The sequence below is a fragment of the Phocoena sinus genome, chromosome 18 (assembly GCF_008692025.1).
Source record: "Phocoena sinus isolate mPhoSin1 chromosome 18, mPhoSin1.pri, whole genome shotgun sequence".
NCBI lineage: Eukaryota > Metazoa > Chordata > Mammalia > Artiodactyla > Phocoenidae > Phocoena > Phocoena sinus.
Window position 1 is genome coordinate 53,305,599 of NC_045780.1, and position 17,216 is coordinate 53,322,814.

The 17,216-nt window shown below is 36.7% G+C and overlaps 1 protein-coding gene across 4 annotated transcripts in view; it reads left to right on the forward strand.

Moving 5' to 3' along the window:
- Nucleotides 1–17,216, forward strand: part of NDFIP2 (Nedd4 family interacting protein 2) — a 76,048-nt gene that overhangs the window by 31,282 nt on the left and 27,550 nt on the right. For all 4 annotated transcript variants that reach the window (XR_004346658.1, XM_032611043.1, XM_032611041.1 and 1 more), the window contains exons 2-4: nucleotides 4,496–4,661; nucleotides 8,631–8,764; nucleotides 15,142–15,235. Coding sequence is in view for 3 of the 4 variants with exons in the window: in XM_032611043.1 (XP_032466934.1) it covers nucleotides 4,496–4,661; nucleotides 8,631–8,764; nucleotides 15,142–15,235 (394 nt within the window). In the remaining variant the exon portion in view is untranslated. The remainder of the gene's footprint in view (nucleotides 1–4,495; nucleotides 4,662–8,630; nucleotides 8,765–15,141; nucleotides 15,236–17,216) is intronic.

Here is a 17,216-nt window from a genome sequence, read left to right on the forward strand (position 1 = left end):
AATTAAAAATTTTTTTAATTGAGCTAAAATTTATCTCCTTGCAACTACTAACTCTTCTTCCCAGTTTTGCCCTTTGGTAATAAATGTAGTCAGAATATGGCAGTATACAACATATATTAGTTCTTTAGAAACTTTTTAAAATAAACAACTTTAGAGATAGCTTGTTTTTTTACTTCCCAAAAATCTTACAGTTCTGCCCTGTAGTTCAATTTCTGTGCCCAAACTGAAACAAAAGAAGAGAAAAGAAATGAGAAGAAAGGTGAAAAAAAGACCATACAACTGGCTAACCTACCAGGCCCTGGTACAGGGCACTGTTCACTAAACAACACTTGATTGCACTTCCATAATTCTCATCTTGGTATGTTTAGAAAACATTCAGTGAGATCTCTAGCTTCTCAGAAATAAAGTTACTAGTTATTACATTAGTATTTTATCACCTTAGAATAAAGGGATATGTATAGGAGACACCCCAATTAAAGTAAAAGAAGGAAGGCTAGACCTCCAGCTAGCTAATCATAATGATTACAGTTTCCTTATCATTAAAAATACTTAATATACATCTATAAAAACTAGCGATAGATAGATACGTTTAACAAAGCCCTCTTGTCATCCTTTTACCCTTCGGACTAAAAAACTGTTGTTTAGTGTGCAACTTTTCATCACCCTGGTCGCTAGATTAAAGATATTTTAATTTTCACGTGCTATTGCCCACATTTTTTTCCAGGAGGCTCATAAATAGGACAAGCTGGGAGGATAACTTTCTTTTTTTTTTTTTTTGGCTTGCGGGATCCTAGTTCCCCAACCAGGGATCGAACCCTGCTCCCTCTGCAGTGAAACCGCCAGGGAATTCCCTGGGAAGATAACTTTTGAGGTGATGTGTGGATGGGACACAGAGCCTGGTTCATTACTGAATATATGTAGGTCCCACCCCACTCCTCCCCCACCCTTTTTTCTTGCTGTTTAGGTAATTGTTATAGAATGTAAAATAGAACCATTTAACAACATAGCAGCATGATTAAGGAAAAATTTCTACAAATTGGCATTGTCTAATTTGATAAACATGTAACTTAATCTGAACCCTTGTAAGAACTTAGTTAAAAGGCAATCAAATGTCGAAAAAATTAAACAATCTAAGAAAATGGAAATTTTTTTCCCCTGCATCGGCAGGTGGACTCTCAACCACTGCACCACCAGGGAAGCCCAAAATGGAAATTTTTATTCGAGCCAGTCTAAGGATTATAAACTGGGAGACAGTCTTTCAGAGAGCTCCTAGGGCTGTTCTGCTGGTTAGAGGTCAAAGCACAGTTAGTTATATAAGTTTTTGAGACAAAGTAACATATTGACAGTTTACATAGTGCAACAAGGTGAGTAGTGGGGTCATTGTGACTCTTTACAGAATTGAGAAAGGAATGTTATCTCCTAAGGAGTTACCTTGCTGGCACCAGATGGAAATTAATTTTTTTGAGTGAGGAGGCATTCCTGTGTCTTCTAAGGGGATCTAATTAATGTATAGTGCAGATGTACAATGCACACTAAAGGGGAGGGGGTAGTGCCTCAAATGGCAGAAAAATTTTTATGTTAAAATTTTTCTTGTCCTTCCTTAAAAGTAATTTTGTCTCATCACACAGTAGGTTAATTTATGGAGACACCAAAGATATCAAAATACAGTGTTGCATTTAAAGTAAATTGGAAGTTCTATGCTACAGTGGGTAGAGATTGTTGACTGAGTTATTGGGTTTTATGGTTAACACAGAGCAACTGTTCACTGTAATATATATATATATATATATATATATATATATATATATATATATATATATATGGTTTTTTTTTTTTTTTGGCTGTGCTGTGTGGCATGCCCGGATCTTAGTTCCCCGATCAGGGATCGAACCTGTACCCCTGCATTGGGAGTGCGGAGTCTTAACCACTGGGCTGTCAGGGAAGTCCCCTATATTATAATTTTGTAAAAATAAAACTGGAGGTATTAGGTAAGGCAGTTGAAATAAATTGGTGTGTTTTATAAGTTCCAAAGCTTTACTTCTGAGATCATATGTAAAAGTATCTGTAGTTATTCTTTTTATTATAGTTATTTGAATATATTTTGACAGGTTCAAGATGAGAGTTGGTCATTCTGGGGAGCGTATTTGTATATTTGATGTGGTGGGGGTGTTTCTTGTGAGGAACTAGAGGAGAGTTGTTTGTCATGTAGGATTTTCTCTTTAGTACATTTCATCTACATTTGCAGTATTAATAGTAGATATGGAAAAGTGGCTTCCTCTTTTTTGATACCTTCATTATTATTTGTTTAGTAATATTAATTACTATATTTACTAAATATACTAATATATTCTAAATTACTAAGTATTTATCTGTACTTTATTTGCCTTAACTTGTTCATCTGACATTTTTGCTCTTAAAAGTGTTGTCAAAGATGACTACATTGGGAATTCTCCTGGGTGCCTTGTAATGGGAAACAGAAGATGCTTTATGACACCAGGGCAGAGTGTTGCTAGTTAAGACGGTGCTCATTTAGTGCCTACTTGGAAAAGTGCTGCAAGTAAATAAATGTAAAAGCTCATACAGAGTTGACTTTATGCTTATTTGACCTTAGAATTCAGTTTCTGTGAGTGGATACTGTTGTATAAACTTTGGTGCTGTTGACTGAAGAAAAACGCATAACCTAAAAATTGCGAGTTATGTTTTATTTGAGGACCGTACTGAGGATTATAGCCCCAGAGACAGCCTCTCAGCTCTGAGGTGCTGTTGCAAAGAGGACAGCGAGGAGCCGGGGTGCACTGGAGTTCTTGCTGGGGTGGTGGGGGAGAGTAGGGCATGAGAAGATTACCGCTGATCACACGAAACAGACATCTTAAGTTAATGATTTCAGGGCTTTTCTGTGTATGCGGAGATGCAAGAGTCTGGGCTTACTGAAATTGTTCTTTAGATATGCTTCTTAACTATCTAGGGCCAGTATCCTGTTTCTCTCCATCCTGAGTTCCCCTCAGGGTGCACTGTGTGGGGTTGGCTGCAGTGGCTGATGGTTTGATGGTGGGCAACATTCATTGTTTACTGGAATGGCAGGCAACATTTTTTGTCCATAGTGTTATGGGAAAAGTTGTCTTCTTAAACTTGAGATGATTTTAGGTTTGTTTATACTGTTTTGTTAAAAGTTATAATACCTTTATGAACTCCCAAAAGTGTTTTGCTAGTGTAATCGCTTACCAAGACACATGCAGACAGCAGTGAAATAAATTGACCTCCTGTTTTACTTGGCATATTTAAAAAAATTCTTTAGAGGCAAGTGAGTGACTACTTATTGGACTGACAGAGTACCACATAATTTCTGCTTTTGAGTTTATAAAATAAAGTATATTAAATAAAAGGGAAGAAGGGTGGAACTAGTATTTGTTAAATGCCTTCTGTGTGTTAGGCATTATGCTGGATGATTTTCAAATATTATTTTACAATTCTGTGAGGATTTTGGTTGCATTCAGAACTTACATATGGAGACACTGAGGTACAGAGAAAATAAGTTTATCGAAGCTCGTAGAAAGTGGAGTAATAATTCGCCTATTCTTTCTGAAATCCAAAAATGCATTATATCACAACACACAGATTTGCTCTGTGACAAAATTTCTTTCCCTCCCTCCCTCCCTCCCTTCCTTCCTTCCTTCCTTCCTTCCTCCCTTCCATATAAATGAAGTAAGAGGTGTGCAGCCACGCTGCTTGGGTGTGATTCGTGGCTTTACCCTTCCTAGCTGTTGTGATGTTTGGCAAGTTACTCTAAGTCTCTACACGTCCAGGGTGGTTTTGGCTTGGTTTTTTTTCTTCTTTTTTTCTTTTAATCTGTCAAATGGGGATAACAGTTTAATAGTCTCTATCTTACAGGTTTGTTGTGAGGATTGAATGAGTTAAGTGATAAAGATCTCAATATAGTATCTAGCATTTCTTGAACTTTGAATACATTTGTTGTAATGACGTTTTTCAGAATTTTATGTGCACACTGACTTATTTTGCTTTATTAGTAATTCTTTTGGTACTTGGGAAAACCTCCTCAGAGTATTCCACATTTTTGGAATGTATATATATTGTTATTCTATTTCATTAATTCATTTTACATTTCTAGTTATTTTAGATACTAGTGTAATAGATATGGTATTGTGGTTGTATTAGAAGTTTTCTTTGCAGTACACAGTGATTGATGCGTGGTAGACAATATTTATTGTAGGATTGAAAGAACTTGAATCTATTTGTAATCATGACGTTTTTCCTCCATAAATCCTAACAATTTGAACTTCATCCTTATTGTAAAGAAACTATAAAAATTCTAAACTTCTTAATGACTGATTATGTCTCTTAAAAATTTTGTTCATCTTTTTAAATGCTATTTTACCTTGTTTTTAGCTAAAAAATGATTCTTTGCCTGAAATGATCTTTAAAAATTTTTTTTTAATTTGATTCACATTAATGTTTTCATTTTCCTTTGTTCTCTTAGCTTCACAATGAAGAGGATAATTCAGAATCATCTGCTGTAGAGCAGCCGTCAACTTCAAACGCAACACCACAAAATGTGCAGGCTGCTCCTTCAGCATCTGGACTTGAGACTGACTCTTCTCCTCCACCTTATAGCAGTATTACTGTGGAAGTACCTACAACTTCAGGTATTGTTGTTTTTAGTGTGAAACAACTAGTAATGTTTTTTTTTTTTTTTTGTGGTACGCGGGCCTCCCACTGCTGTGGCCTCTCCCGTTGCGGAGCACAGTCTTCGGACGCGCAGGCCCAGCGGCCACGGCTCACAGGCCCAGCCACTCCGCGGCAGGTGGGATCCTCCCGGACCGGGGCACGAACCCATGTGCCCTGCATCGGCGGGTGGACTCTCAACCACTGCGCCACCAGGGAAGCCCTAGTAATGTTTTTAAAAGCTCGATTTTTTGTTTTGTTTTTACCAGTATGGTTTTGTGTAATTATCAAGTCTGTTAATGGGCTTCTTCGGTTTTATGATTATTTTTTAAAAAGTTTTTCTAAAGATAGTTTATAAAATATTTCATAGATTACCTGTCTCATTGTTTTAAAAATTAATTTAAAAGTGTAGCTTGTTAAACTTTCTTATGCTTACTAGAATCCCTTCCCAGTGGATTAGCCATATAACTTTTGGAAGAAATAACCATATATACATATATATTCATGCACACATATAATGCATGCACACATGAATATATAAACATACCCGTGTGTGTGTGTGTGTGTGTTTACTTGTATAGTCATAAACAAGGTATTATTAATGATGAATGTGAGAAGTGGTAAGTACACGTGAATGGAGGTGAAGCATACACATAATGTCCCCCCTACTCATGGTATTTTCCTGGATACAAGCAGTGATTACTGCTTGCTACTGTTCATCTCATCCTTGCAGGTCATTCTCAAGAACTACCCTCATCTATTTCTCTGGTCACAATTTGTATTTTCCCAGTAATGCTAAGTTAATCATTCTATGGTGGAAGATGCTGAGAGTGAAATTGCAATCCCTTTGTTGTGGCTACTGTTGCTATTGCTGTTTAACAGACTACCTCAAACCTAATGGAGTAAAATAACAATCATTTATGCTTGTTAATTCTCATGGTTTGGGGGGAACTGGGCTTCTTTATGAAGTTCTCTGCTAGGGCCTCATGTGATTGTTGTCTGATGGTGACTCTGGGACTGGAGGTAATTGCAGGCCTCCTTATTCACACGTTTGCTGGCTGATGCTAGGGCCTCAGCTGAGGCTGTTGGCGAGAACAACTATATGTGACCTCTTGTGGCCTGGGCTCTTCACTGAATGGAGGCTGGCTTCTAAGAACAAGCATTCTGAGAGAAAGCCAAATGGAATCTGTGACATTGCCTCAAAAGTCACAGTGTCACATCTGTCACATTCAGGCTGTTAGAAGTGAGTCACTTAGTCTCTATTCAAGATTATTGAGGAATTAGTCTCCACCTCTTCATGGGAAGAGTTGCAGAGAGTATCACCACCACAACTGTATACAGCCTCTTCCCTCTACCGCCCTCTAGAGCTTCTCCTTTGACAGTCTTCCCCATGTCAATAAATGGCTCCAGCAGGCCAGAAACCTGGGAGTCATCTTTTTGGTACCTTATTGTAAAATTACATGGTTTTTCTCCTTCAATTTTTGTTGTAATGAAATGTATTATTACCAGATTTCTTCTTTAAGCTAATCCATCCCTATATTCTTAGAATAAATTCTTTTTGTCATCATGTTCTAGTCTTTCCTGGATTTAAATTTGTTAATATTTTATTTAGAGTTTTTGTGGCTTTATTAGTGTGATCTATGACTTTATGTGCTGTCTTTTTGGTTTGGGTATTAATATTATGGAAGCAACATAAAGTGAATTGAGAAGCTTCTCATTTTTCTGTGATCTGGAATAGTTTTGATAATGTAGCATGACATTTTTAAAGGTTAGATAAATTTCAACTGTGAAACAAGTGGAGCCTGGTACCTAGAAGTTCAGTTATTCTCACAGTCTCCTCTGTGATTTCTGGTCTTTTTAATTTTTTCACCTGTGCTAAAAGGCCATTCCTGACTATAATTGAGCACAGGAACTGAGTAATTCTAGAATTTGGGGTTTCTGTTTAATGAAAACTGTTGATAGTATTTTTCTTCAGCTTCTTAGTCAGTGTTGTTATATTTTAGGCATGGGCAGTGCCCGTTTTCTGTGGAGATTATGTTCTTCAGTAGGTCACCTTATGGCTGCTTTTATAGATCTGAGCAACGTCAGTTATAAAAGGTGACATTTGCATAGTGTTGCACAGTTCACAGAGTACTTTGAATACTCTTCTATTTCGTCCCATAATAGCAAGTAATAGCCTCGCTGGGTCAGTTTTATGGATGAGAAAGTGGAACTTCACAGTGCTTAAGTGATTTGCTTGAGGTCACATAACTTCTAAGAAGAGGAGCTGGGATTGGAGCTCCCCAGACTTTAAATTCTGTGGTTGAGAACCAACCACTGCCTCAAAGGGTAGAAGAAAAGTAAGTAAAATTAACAAGTGAAAATTAAAGGTGCTCCTTCCCAACTTTCACCTGTTATTGGTGGAGATATTTTTTCTATCTTGGGTCTTAAAATTTTTCAGAAACTTACACATCTATTTTTAATGTAAGGATCTCATCTCCTTGGATATATATATATGCCATTGTTCCAGTTTTAAAAATGTATAGTTTTAATGTTATTGCTTAAATTCATAATCATGATTTTTACTTAAATTTTGCTTCTACTCCCATCTTCAGAATTAAAGAAATCTATTTACTTGACGGTATATGGTGTTTTTACATCCTAATAATAAATCTTTTCTAGGAATTTATGACTCTTGTGACTTTTGGTGGATAACATTCAGTATTATACTCCCACTAACCACTTCCTGTTATTAGATTGAAAATTGCCTAACTTCAGATCCTTAGCTCTTATTGATAGCATTAAAAATACTTATTTTAAAACCTATGTACAAAAAAAACACCTATGTATATTAAAACACAACAGGAAAAGTATTGCTGGAGTGCAGTGTTTTTTCATGTGGAAAATGCAAGAAAATCTGATAAAGATAGGTAAAATTGTAAACAATGTGGAAGACGTAAAAATGCTGTAGTTATGATAGAGGAAACCACAGAGGTGATGTCAAACGTTGTGGTGTGTACTACTTTTAGAATCTGCCTGTTTTTTATGTCGGTGATTCTAGCATAAGTCTAATCAATTGATTGACCTGTGTGTATGATTTTACTTATACCAAAGTTGGCAATAAATGATGCAGTTTTTTTAAAAATTAGCAGTCTACATTTAATACTGCAATATACTTCTGGAGATCATATTTCAAAAATAGCTTAAAAATTGGGGAGGGAGAAATTCTTCTAAAAAAGAAAACGTAAAGAACTAGGTAGATGGGGGGAAAATGGAAGAAGGGACAAGAGTAAAAAAAAGAGTTAAAAATCATCAATCTTTTAGCAAAGAGAAATACTGAGTTTTCTTAGGAGTTGTTAAAATTGACCTGTGTAGAAAAATTAACGTCTTATATATTATCAAGTAAATATGAGAATAAATAAATAATAAAGTATTTGGAGTCAGGAAATCCCTGGCTTCTGCCACTTCTTGATTGTGTGATACTGGGCAAATCACTTAAGTGAACCTCAGAGTTGCTAAGGTTAATGTATTTAGCAGTGTTATAGTAAATGGCTAGTGCTGTTTCCGTGTTTGTTACCATTTTTCCTGATATTTTTACTTTTTGTCTGTGAGATTATGGGCAAATAAAGTCTTTGAGCATAGCAGTAGGAACATAGAGGATGCTCATATATGGTGAGGTGAGTTTACCTCCTTTGTGTTGCCCACATTTTCAGAGTCTCATTCTTGATGTTCTTGTTTGGTATATCAGCCATTAGATGACATTTGTCAGTTCTTTCTCTTGATAATAACTATAGGACTAAAATAATATATACGATGTAGTAGTAATTTATATGTTATATAGCTTATAACATAGGACTACAAATAGTGATAGTCTTTAGTGGCATTCTGTAACTTATTAAATTATGTTCTGGCTATAAACATAATATTAGTTTGTTTTAATGGTTATCTTTTTTAAAAATCCTTTTCTTCAGATACAGAAGTTTACAGTGAGTTTTATCCTGTGCCACCTCCTTACAGTGTTGCTACCTCTCTTCCTACGTATGATGAAGCTGAGAAGGCCAAAGCTGCTGCAATGGCAGCTGCAGCAGCAGAAACATCTCAAAGAGTAAGACAATGTTATCATTTCCTTCTGAGAATATTATTTGTGTTAATTGATATGTATATTCAGTAATATCAAAAGTAGTTCTTTGTGCTTGTAGTTTTTTTAGTATTTACTACTCCTTATTTGTGTCATCATTTTTTGGCACTCTCCTCTTTAAATTTACCTTCTGCATTCCTTGACCTTCTCATTCGATTTCTATTGGTCTTCTCCTGCACCCACCCTGGTCATCCTAGGTGGAATCTTTACCAATAATTTATCATTTCCTAAGTCTTGATTTCAGGCATATCATGCACTAACCTACACCCCCCCTACTTCTGACTCCCTCATTCAAGTTACCCCCACCCCGTTGACCTCTTCACTGTCAATGAAATGTCTTCAATGTCCTTATTTCCCTTCTTATATAGTTTAGATTCTGTGGTCCATAACTATAATTATAGATCATTTTTTTCTATTCATTTTTTATATATTAGCATAGCCAGTTTCATGACTCTATGAATGAACTCAAGGTAGGTTAAAGACACAAAGAAGGAAGTTACCAGGCCTACAAAATTATGTTTGTCAATTCACTTTTTTTTTTTTTGGTCCTTTGAACACATGCCACCCTAGAATTTGGGAATGATGGTCAAAGATTCCACCGCCCTTTTTTCTCCCTCATCTCACTGTCTTAGTAATAGAGTCAGTGATACACTATGTGTGTTATTTCCTGTTCTGGTAAAAGGAGTGGCTGTCTCAGTAATGGAGAATCAATGAGATGTATGTATGCTATTCTTCAGTCAGGTAAAAGGTAGAAATTATTTACATTTTAATGTGACTGCAAGCAGGACTAGAGTTTGTTACCTTTATTTCTTGCTTTAGTCTTTAGAGATGTCAGATTCTGGGTTAACCCCATTTTGTTCAGGAAAAAGACACAGAAATATCACGTGACACAGGAAAGCTAGAATTAGGTGAGGGGAAAAGGGAGAAGCAGGTGCTTGTATGTATAGCATTCTTGTCCTGCTGCCATCAGGCCAGAGCCCAGCATGTAGATTATTTGATGGGTAAGCGTTTTTCTTGGACAGGTTTCTTTCATCAGCCACAACCCTCTTCAGACCTGCTCCCACTCACATCCTCCAACACACACAGAGTTAAACGTCATCATAAATAGTTTTGAGCACATAAGTAAAGGTAGTAAACCTCAAATTTATTATTGATTTTTAAAAAATTAATTAATTAATTGTTTTATTTTTTGGCTCTGTTGGGTCTTTGTTGCTGCTTGTGGGCTTCTCCCTAGTTGTGGCGAGCAGGGGCCCCTCTTCAGTGCAGTGCACCGGCTTCTCTTGTTGTGGAGCATGTGTTCTAGACGTGTGGATTTCAGTAGTTGTGGCACACGGGCTCAGTAGTTGTGGCATGCAGGCTTAGTTGCTTCGCGGCATGTGGGATCTTCCCGGACCAGAGCTCGAACCCGTGTCTCCTCCATTGGCAGGCGGATTCTTAACCACTGCACCCCTGCACCAGGGAAGCCCCTATTATTGATTTCTTTTCCTTCTGAGGGGGAAGTAAGTTTCTGTTAAGACAGTGGCATAAATATAGCTCAGTCAATAAGGATTTTTGATGTTGGGAGGGGAGAATTATGGAGAAGGAGGATAGATCTATTAAGGTGTGGAGTTTTTATTAGTGCATGTGTGTTTGTACATGCATTATATTTACATGCGCACACTCTCAGTGAAGTAGGACAGTAACTCCTTTTCTCAGGGAGTGTTTTTCTAGGGACTTTGGAAATGGTAAAGGTCCTTAAAGGATGTTTAGGACCTTGGGTCCTCTATTGCCCTAACTTCTACACAGTTGGATAGAACTCTAAAGAGAAAGTAGGAAGCATTAAGTCTTGTTCTCTGTGCTTTGAGGTAAGCATAAAGGTGATTTTTTACCTTTTGGAAAGAAAACTCTGAAGTGTTACTATTAAAAACTCTTCATTTCCAGTGTCTTGTTTTTAGAAAGTAATGTGATTCCAAGCCTGAGCTGGAATATGTCCATAAAGAAAAGTTTTCTGTTTTTACCCATTTCTGATACCATTGTAACTCTAGCTTGTGAGAATTGTGGAACATTTTATGGAAAGCAAAAACAGAGTTGTATGAAGAGACTAACTTATAACTTAGGTCCTTGTAAAAAAATCTTTCAAATTCGTCCCTTTCTATCCCAGTGCTCCAGCACCCTCTTTCTGCAAAGTGTCATTCAGTATGAATTTCTATACCAGATTCAGATAAAAAACTGGTCTGATTAGCACTTGAGTACATTCAGTTGTAAATGAATCTCAGCTGGATGAGCTGAAAGTTTATTTCTTAAATCCAGTCTCATTGGGGGAATGTAGGTAGCCTGGAGACTTGGAAACAATACTGTTTTCTACTATTTCGTATTTCTCATGAGTAGGGTTGCAGGTATGATTATGTGATGACTCATTGATCTACTGAAGTGTATTGCCCATTTTTAATATTTCTCTGAAAAATATTTGTTTCACATGATTCACTTTATAAAACTTTTAGAACATGGCTTGTCACTTAATCTCATATTATGACCATATATAGTGGATAGTGTTCATTTTTTGGTACCTTGTTTAAAATTGTGTCAGTAACTTGTCTTTTGATGTAAAAGCTAGCACTTGATAAATTGTGAACAACTCCAAGACGACCTTGTGTTTACATTTCTAGCACCTTGCTATTATCTGGCACATCCTTGGTGTTTAATAAATAACAGTTAATGAAGTTAATGAATGCTTTCTTTAAATTAGCCACTGTGGGAAATTAGAAAGAAAAATACGACTGTTGTCCTATTACAGCTCTTTGTTTTAATTTTTTTTTTTTTTTACCAATTTTAGGGTTTATAAGTCAGTGTTTAATGTAATTGAAATTATTGCATAGCTACTATCTTTTATTTTTTTAATTAATTATTTATTTATTTTTGGCTGTGTTGGGTCTTCGTTTCTGCGTGAGGGCTTTCGCTAGTTGTGGCAAGTGGGGGCCACTCTTCATCACGGTGCGCGGGCCTCTCACTATTGTGGCCTGTCTTGTTGCGGAGCACAGGCTCCAGATGCGCAGACTCAGTAGTTGTGGCTCACGGGCCTAGTTGCTCTGCGGCATGTGGGATACTCCCCGACCAGGGCTCGAACCCGTGTTCCCTGCATTAGCAGGCAGATTCTCAACCACTGCACCACCAGGGAAGCCCCTCTTTTATTTTTTAAGTATTTTATGTAAATATTTTTCTGTTAATGGTTGAGTGAAATTCCATGGAATCAATATACTATAATATAGTGGCCATTCCTCTCTAGTGAACAATTAGATTCTTTTCAAGAGTGTTTGTGTTTTCGTGTTAATGCTGTAAAGGACATCTTTGTGCACATGTCTTCTATCTTTTTAAAAATGATGTCCTGGGCTTCCCTGGTGGCGCAGTGGTTGGGAGTCCGCCTGCCAATGCAGCAGACATGGGTTCGAGCCCTGGTCCAGGAAGATCCCACATGCCGTGGAGCAACTAAGCCTGTGCACCACAACTACTGAGCCTGCTCTCTAGAGCCCACAAGCCACAACTACTGAGCCCGAGTGCCACAACTACTGAAGCCCGCGCACCTAGAGCCTGTGCTCTGCAACAAGAGAAGCCACCCAATGATAAGCCCGCGCACCGCAACAAAGAGTAGCCCTGCTCGCCGCAACTAGAGAAAAGCCAGCATACAGCAACAAAGACCCAACGCAGCCAAAAATAAAAGTAGAAATAAATAAATTTTAAAAAAAGAAAAAAAATGATGTCCTATGATAAAATCTCTTGGACTGGTGTTTCAAAAAGAGTATGAAATTTTATATTCTTGCCATCATATTGACAGTGTTTTTTTGGCCTTCTGTGCTTTAATGTTTATTTCTTAAATTAGCTTGAAATGATATAAAAATTCATTAATATGTATTTAATCATTGCCAGTTATTAAATTGACCATAAGACCATAAGGATATATGATTGCAGAGTTGAAGGGATCTTTTTGCCTAAATAAGGAGCAATATGGTTTTGAAAGTCTTTTTTTTTTAATATAATTATTTATTTATTTTTGCCTGCGTTGGGTCTTCATCACTTCACGCAGGCTTTCTCTAGTTGCAGCGAGCAGGGGCTGCTCTTCGTTGGAGTACGCGGGCTTCTCACTGCGATGGTTTCTCTTGCTGCGGAGCACAGGTTCTAGGTGCGCAGGGGGCTTCAGTAGTTGTGGCGCACAGGCTTAGTTGCTCCGCGGCATGTGGGATCTTCCTGGACCAGGGCTCGAACCCATGTCCCCTGCATTGGCAGGCGGATTCTTAACCACTGCGCCACCAGGGAAGTCCCTGAAAGTCTTTTTCTTTCAGAAAAGCAATATATGTAGTGAGACTACCATGATTGCATGGAAAGAACATTGGTATCCTGGATTTAAGTCCTGCCTTGACCTAACTAATTATGTGATTTTGGGCAAGGCACTGAGCTTCTCTGAGCCTCTGTGTGTACTAACACAAAATTGAAAATTAACACCCAACTGAGGTTATGTATATGTAACATGGAGATAGTGAGTTTGTAAATCAGGTCATGTCAATCATTTGATCAAAACTCTGTAAGACCTCCCAGTTCACTCAGTAAAATCCAGGGTCCTTTAGTGGACTCTGGCTTTATTTCTTCCTGTTTTCTCTCTTATTCACTGTGGTTTCAACCATGTTAGCCTCCTTACTATTTTTGTAACATGCCAGGTCTGATTCTCTCTTAGGAACTTGGAACTGGCTTATCCCTCTGCCTAAAACACTCCTCTATGAGATATCTGCATGGCTGACTCTCTTACCTCTCCTTTAATTCTTTGCTCAGTGTCACCTTAATGAGGCTTATGCGACCACCATATTAAAAACTGTAGCCCTTACTAAACATTCTAAACATCCTTTCCTTACATTTTTTTTCCCTAAACATCCTTTCCTTACTTTTTTTTTTGCAGAGCATTTATATACCTTTTGTATAAGTAACTTATTTATTATGTCTTTATTTATTGTCCAGCTCCCCTCACTGGGATATAGGCTTCAGAAAGGCAAGCATCTTTGTTTTACATACATTCATATATCCCAAGTACCAGGAAGCAAAGTCTTATGTAGAATGGGTATTCTATCAATATTTGTTAAAAAAAAAATATATATATATTTGTTGAATATTGGAGGCAATTAGTGATAACAGACTTTGTACGTGCTTCCAGAGAAGTTTCTTGACATTTATAAGCAACTACAGTAATGTGTTTGTATATTATTTTTGTACACAAAAGTATTGTACTATATAAATGATTTTCACTTAATATATTTTGGAGATTGTAATTTATTTTTAAATCTTTACATTGCTTTTTGAATTTCATTGTTTTAGATATACAATAATTTATTTCATTGATCTCAAGAATTATAAACGGTCTGAGATTTTAGCCTACTTGCAAGGTAACAGATTAGCTTGTCACAGTTTTGTGGATGCTCACAGAAGACACAGGACTGCTGGGTCAGAGACAGAAACTTTATTTTTCACAGCAGTAGTAGTAGCCAGGGTATTAGCATTTTCTCATGGCAGTTTCCTGAGCCTCAGGTCCTGCAGGGCAACTCAGAGAGGGCGAAGCGATGCCTCTGCTCGCAGTGTGGAACTCTGAGTTCAGGGGAACCCAATATTTTCTAATGGCTAATAAGCATGCCTACATCTCTGCTCTGGAGAGAGATACTATTTCTCTCTCCCAAAGCCATCTACTATATAAACATCCTTGAAAAGATAATACATAAAAAAGGTAGCCAATGCCTCTACCTGGGAGACATGTAGAAACATGAAAGACTCACAGAGAATTATCTCCTGACAGTTGCCCACTATTGATGGGCATTTAGATTGTGTCTAAGTTTTTGCTCTTATTAACATTGCTGCAGTGAATTATCTGTAATACATCATTTTTTATATTTCATGAGCTGGAATTACTATGTTGGAAGATGTGTACGTTTTAATTTTTGATAAATATCGCCAAATTGCCAACCATAGAGTTTGTACCAATTTAGAGTTCACCACTGATTATGAAAAATCCTCTTTCCATTTGACACTGATGCAGCAGTGTCACATCGATCTTTTGTGATGTCATTTTCATTAATTCGATGTTATTCAATTTTTATCTTTTTTGTGTTTACTTTTAAAGTTACTCTTTTCAGGGGTGTCCGTGAAAAATTAATACTTGCTAATGTTTTTTGAGTACTTACTATGTATCAGATACTGTACTCATTATCTCAATTTGCCTATACAATACATTGAGGACATTAGGTTTTATTTAAATTTTTATCTTTACACTTAAGATAATAAAGTTGTAATTATCAATAGTTTAGTGAGCTATTCTAATAGTTTATGTTTTACAGATTCAAGAGGAAGAGTGTCCAACAAGAGATGACTTCAGTGATGCAGACCAGCTCAGAGTGGGTAATGATGGGATTTTCATGCTGGCGTTTTTCAGTAAGTGAAAACTGAAACTATTTCCAAACTATTTTTTTGCATTTATTGGTTGTGTATGTATTTAAAGTAACGTCGACAGTGAGGGAAGGCAGATACTGTCAGTGTGTATCTTACCTTGTTTAAAATGTAAATTGATCTTGACATTTAACTAGCTGTGATCCTACGATACAAATCCTAGAATTTGTTAAACGCTTATCAGGTAACTTTGTATTGCAGTTATTATGCTAGATGCTGACTGTATAGAGATATATATAAGCATATTTAAAGCTAAATATGTTTTTGTATGTGAAATGCTGCATGTCCATTTGGGGCTATAGGAGCATGTATAATGAAATGATAAATTCTGCTTTTGGAGCAGAGGACTTCCACTTGAGTGTCTTTAAACAGGAGGAAGGGTTGGAAAAGGAGATATTCTGGGGAACTGGAACAATGTGATTTGAGACACAGGAGTATGAAGGTCTGTCTTATTTGTGCGGAATGGCAAGTAATTAGAAGACCGGAAACTGTAAAATTTTAACTTTTTGCAACATTCTTAAATTAACATTTGACTTTATAAAGTAGACTTAAGCTACTTGTGGAAAGACTTCATTAGAGTCTTCATTATTTCAGTTGCTATCTCAGGAATGGCACATAGTACACTCAGTACATAATATTATGACACTCAAACTGTGTAAATTGATAAAATAATGTTTGGAAACCCAGTATTCAACTAAGTACATTTATTAGATTATGGTAGGGTTAATTTCTGCCCTCAACCTGGTTAAATGACCACGCTTTCATACCTTCTTTGATAGAATGCTGATTTAATTTATTTCAGCTGTAGAGTTAATTTTGAAGCTAGAACTGAGGAATGTTTTACCTATGTAAAGTACCACATTCAACTTTAATAACAGACAAAAAAAATAGACAAAATAGAAAATACATACTTCTTAAGTTGAGTTACTTTTGAGTCTGAAAATTCCCTTACCTTTTCCTCCATTTTCAAATGGTTTCTTGCTTCCTTTCCTTATTTCATTTCATCTACTGAAGAATAGTAGTTGAACCGCGCAGAAATGTGTGTGTGGATGAGCAGGCGGTTACATTTTTCTCTTCAGATTTACTAAATTATATTCAGGTTGGCAATCAGCTAATGTATATGCAATTTTTTTTTTTTTTTTTATGTTGTACGTGGGCCTCTCACCGTTGTGGCCTCTCCCGTTGCGGAGCACAGGCTCCGGACGTGCAGGCCCAGTGGCCATGGCCCACGGGCCCAGCCGCTCCACGGCATGCAGGATCTTCCCGGACCGGGGCACGAACCTGTGTCCCCTGCATCGGCAGGTGGACTCTCAACCACTGCGCCACCAGGGAAGCTCCCTGTATATGCAATATTTATGTCTTGTGGTTTTAGTTATAATTTGTAGTTAGATATGATGTTAAGTATGATGAAAAGGAAATGAACACTTTGGCTACAAATAACTCTGTTTTGTACTGTTAGTCTAGTGAACTTTAATTTTTTTCTTAGTTTAAGTTCAACCTGGTAACCTTTATATTAATAACAGGCTTCCCACATATTTTCTTTACAAAAAGTAGCGTAAACATTAATTCCTTTCATGGTTGTCTTTTAAGAAATCTTCATTGGAAAAAGAAAGAATTTAAATTTATTGTAGTTATTTGTAGTTAGTATAAATACCTGTTTCTTAGGAATAAAAACATGTTATTTGACACCATCTAATTATTTGACTCAGAGCTTAGTTATTATCTCTCCATTTCTATATTTCACTTAACCATGCTATCTTCTTATCAATCTTTATTTTTTAGATCTTTATTTTTTTTCACTGATACACCAGTGTTGTAAATGCACAGTGACCTAGGCACAAAAATAAGGTTGACCTTATTTTTGGCCACTGGTGCTACATTAATTAATATGAATATAAATATTTACATTTAATATATTAATGTAAATTACCTGCCTTTTGTTACATTTTTACTAAATTACGTTTCT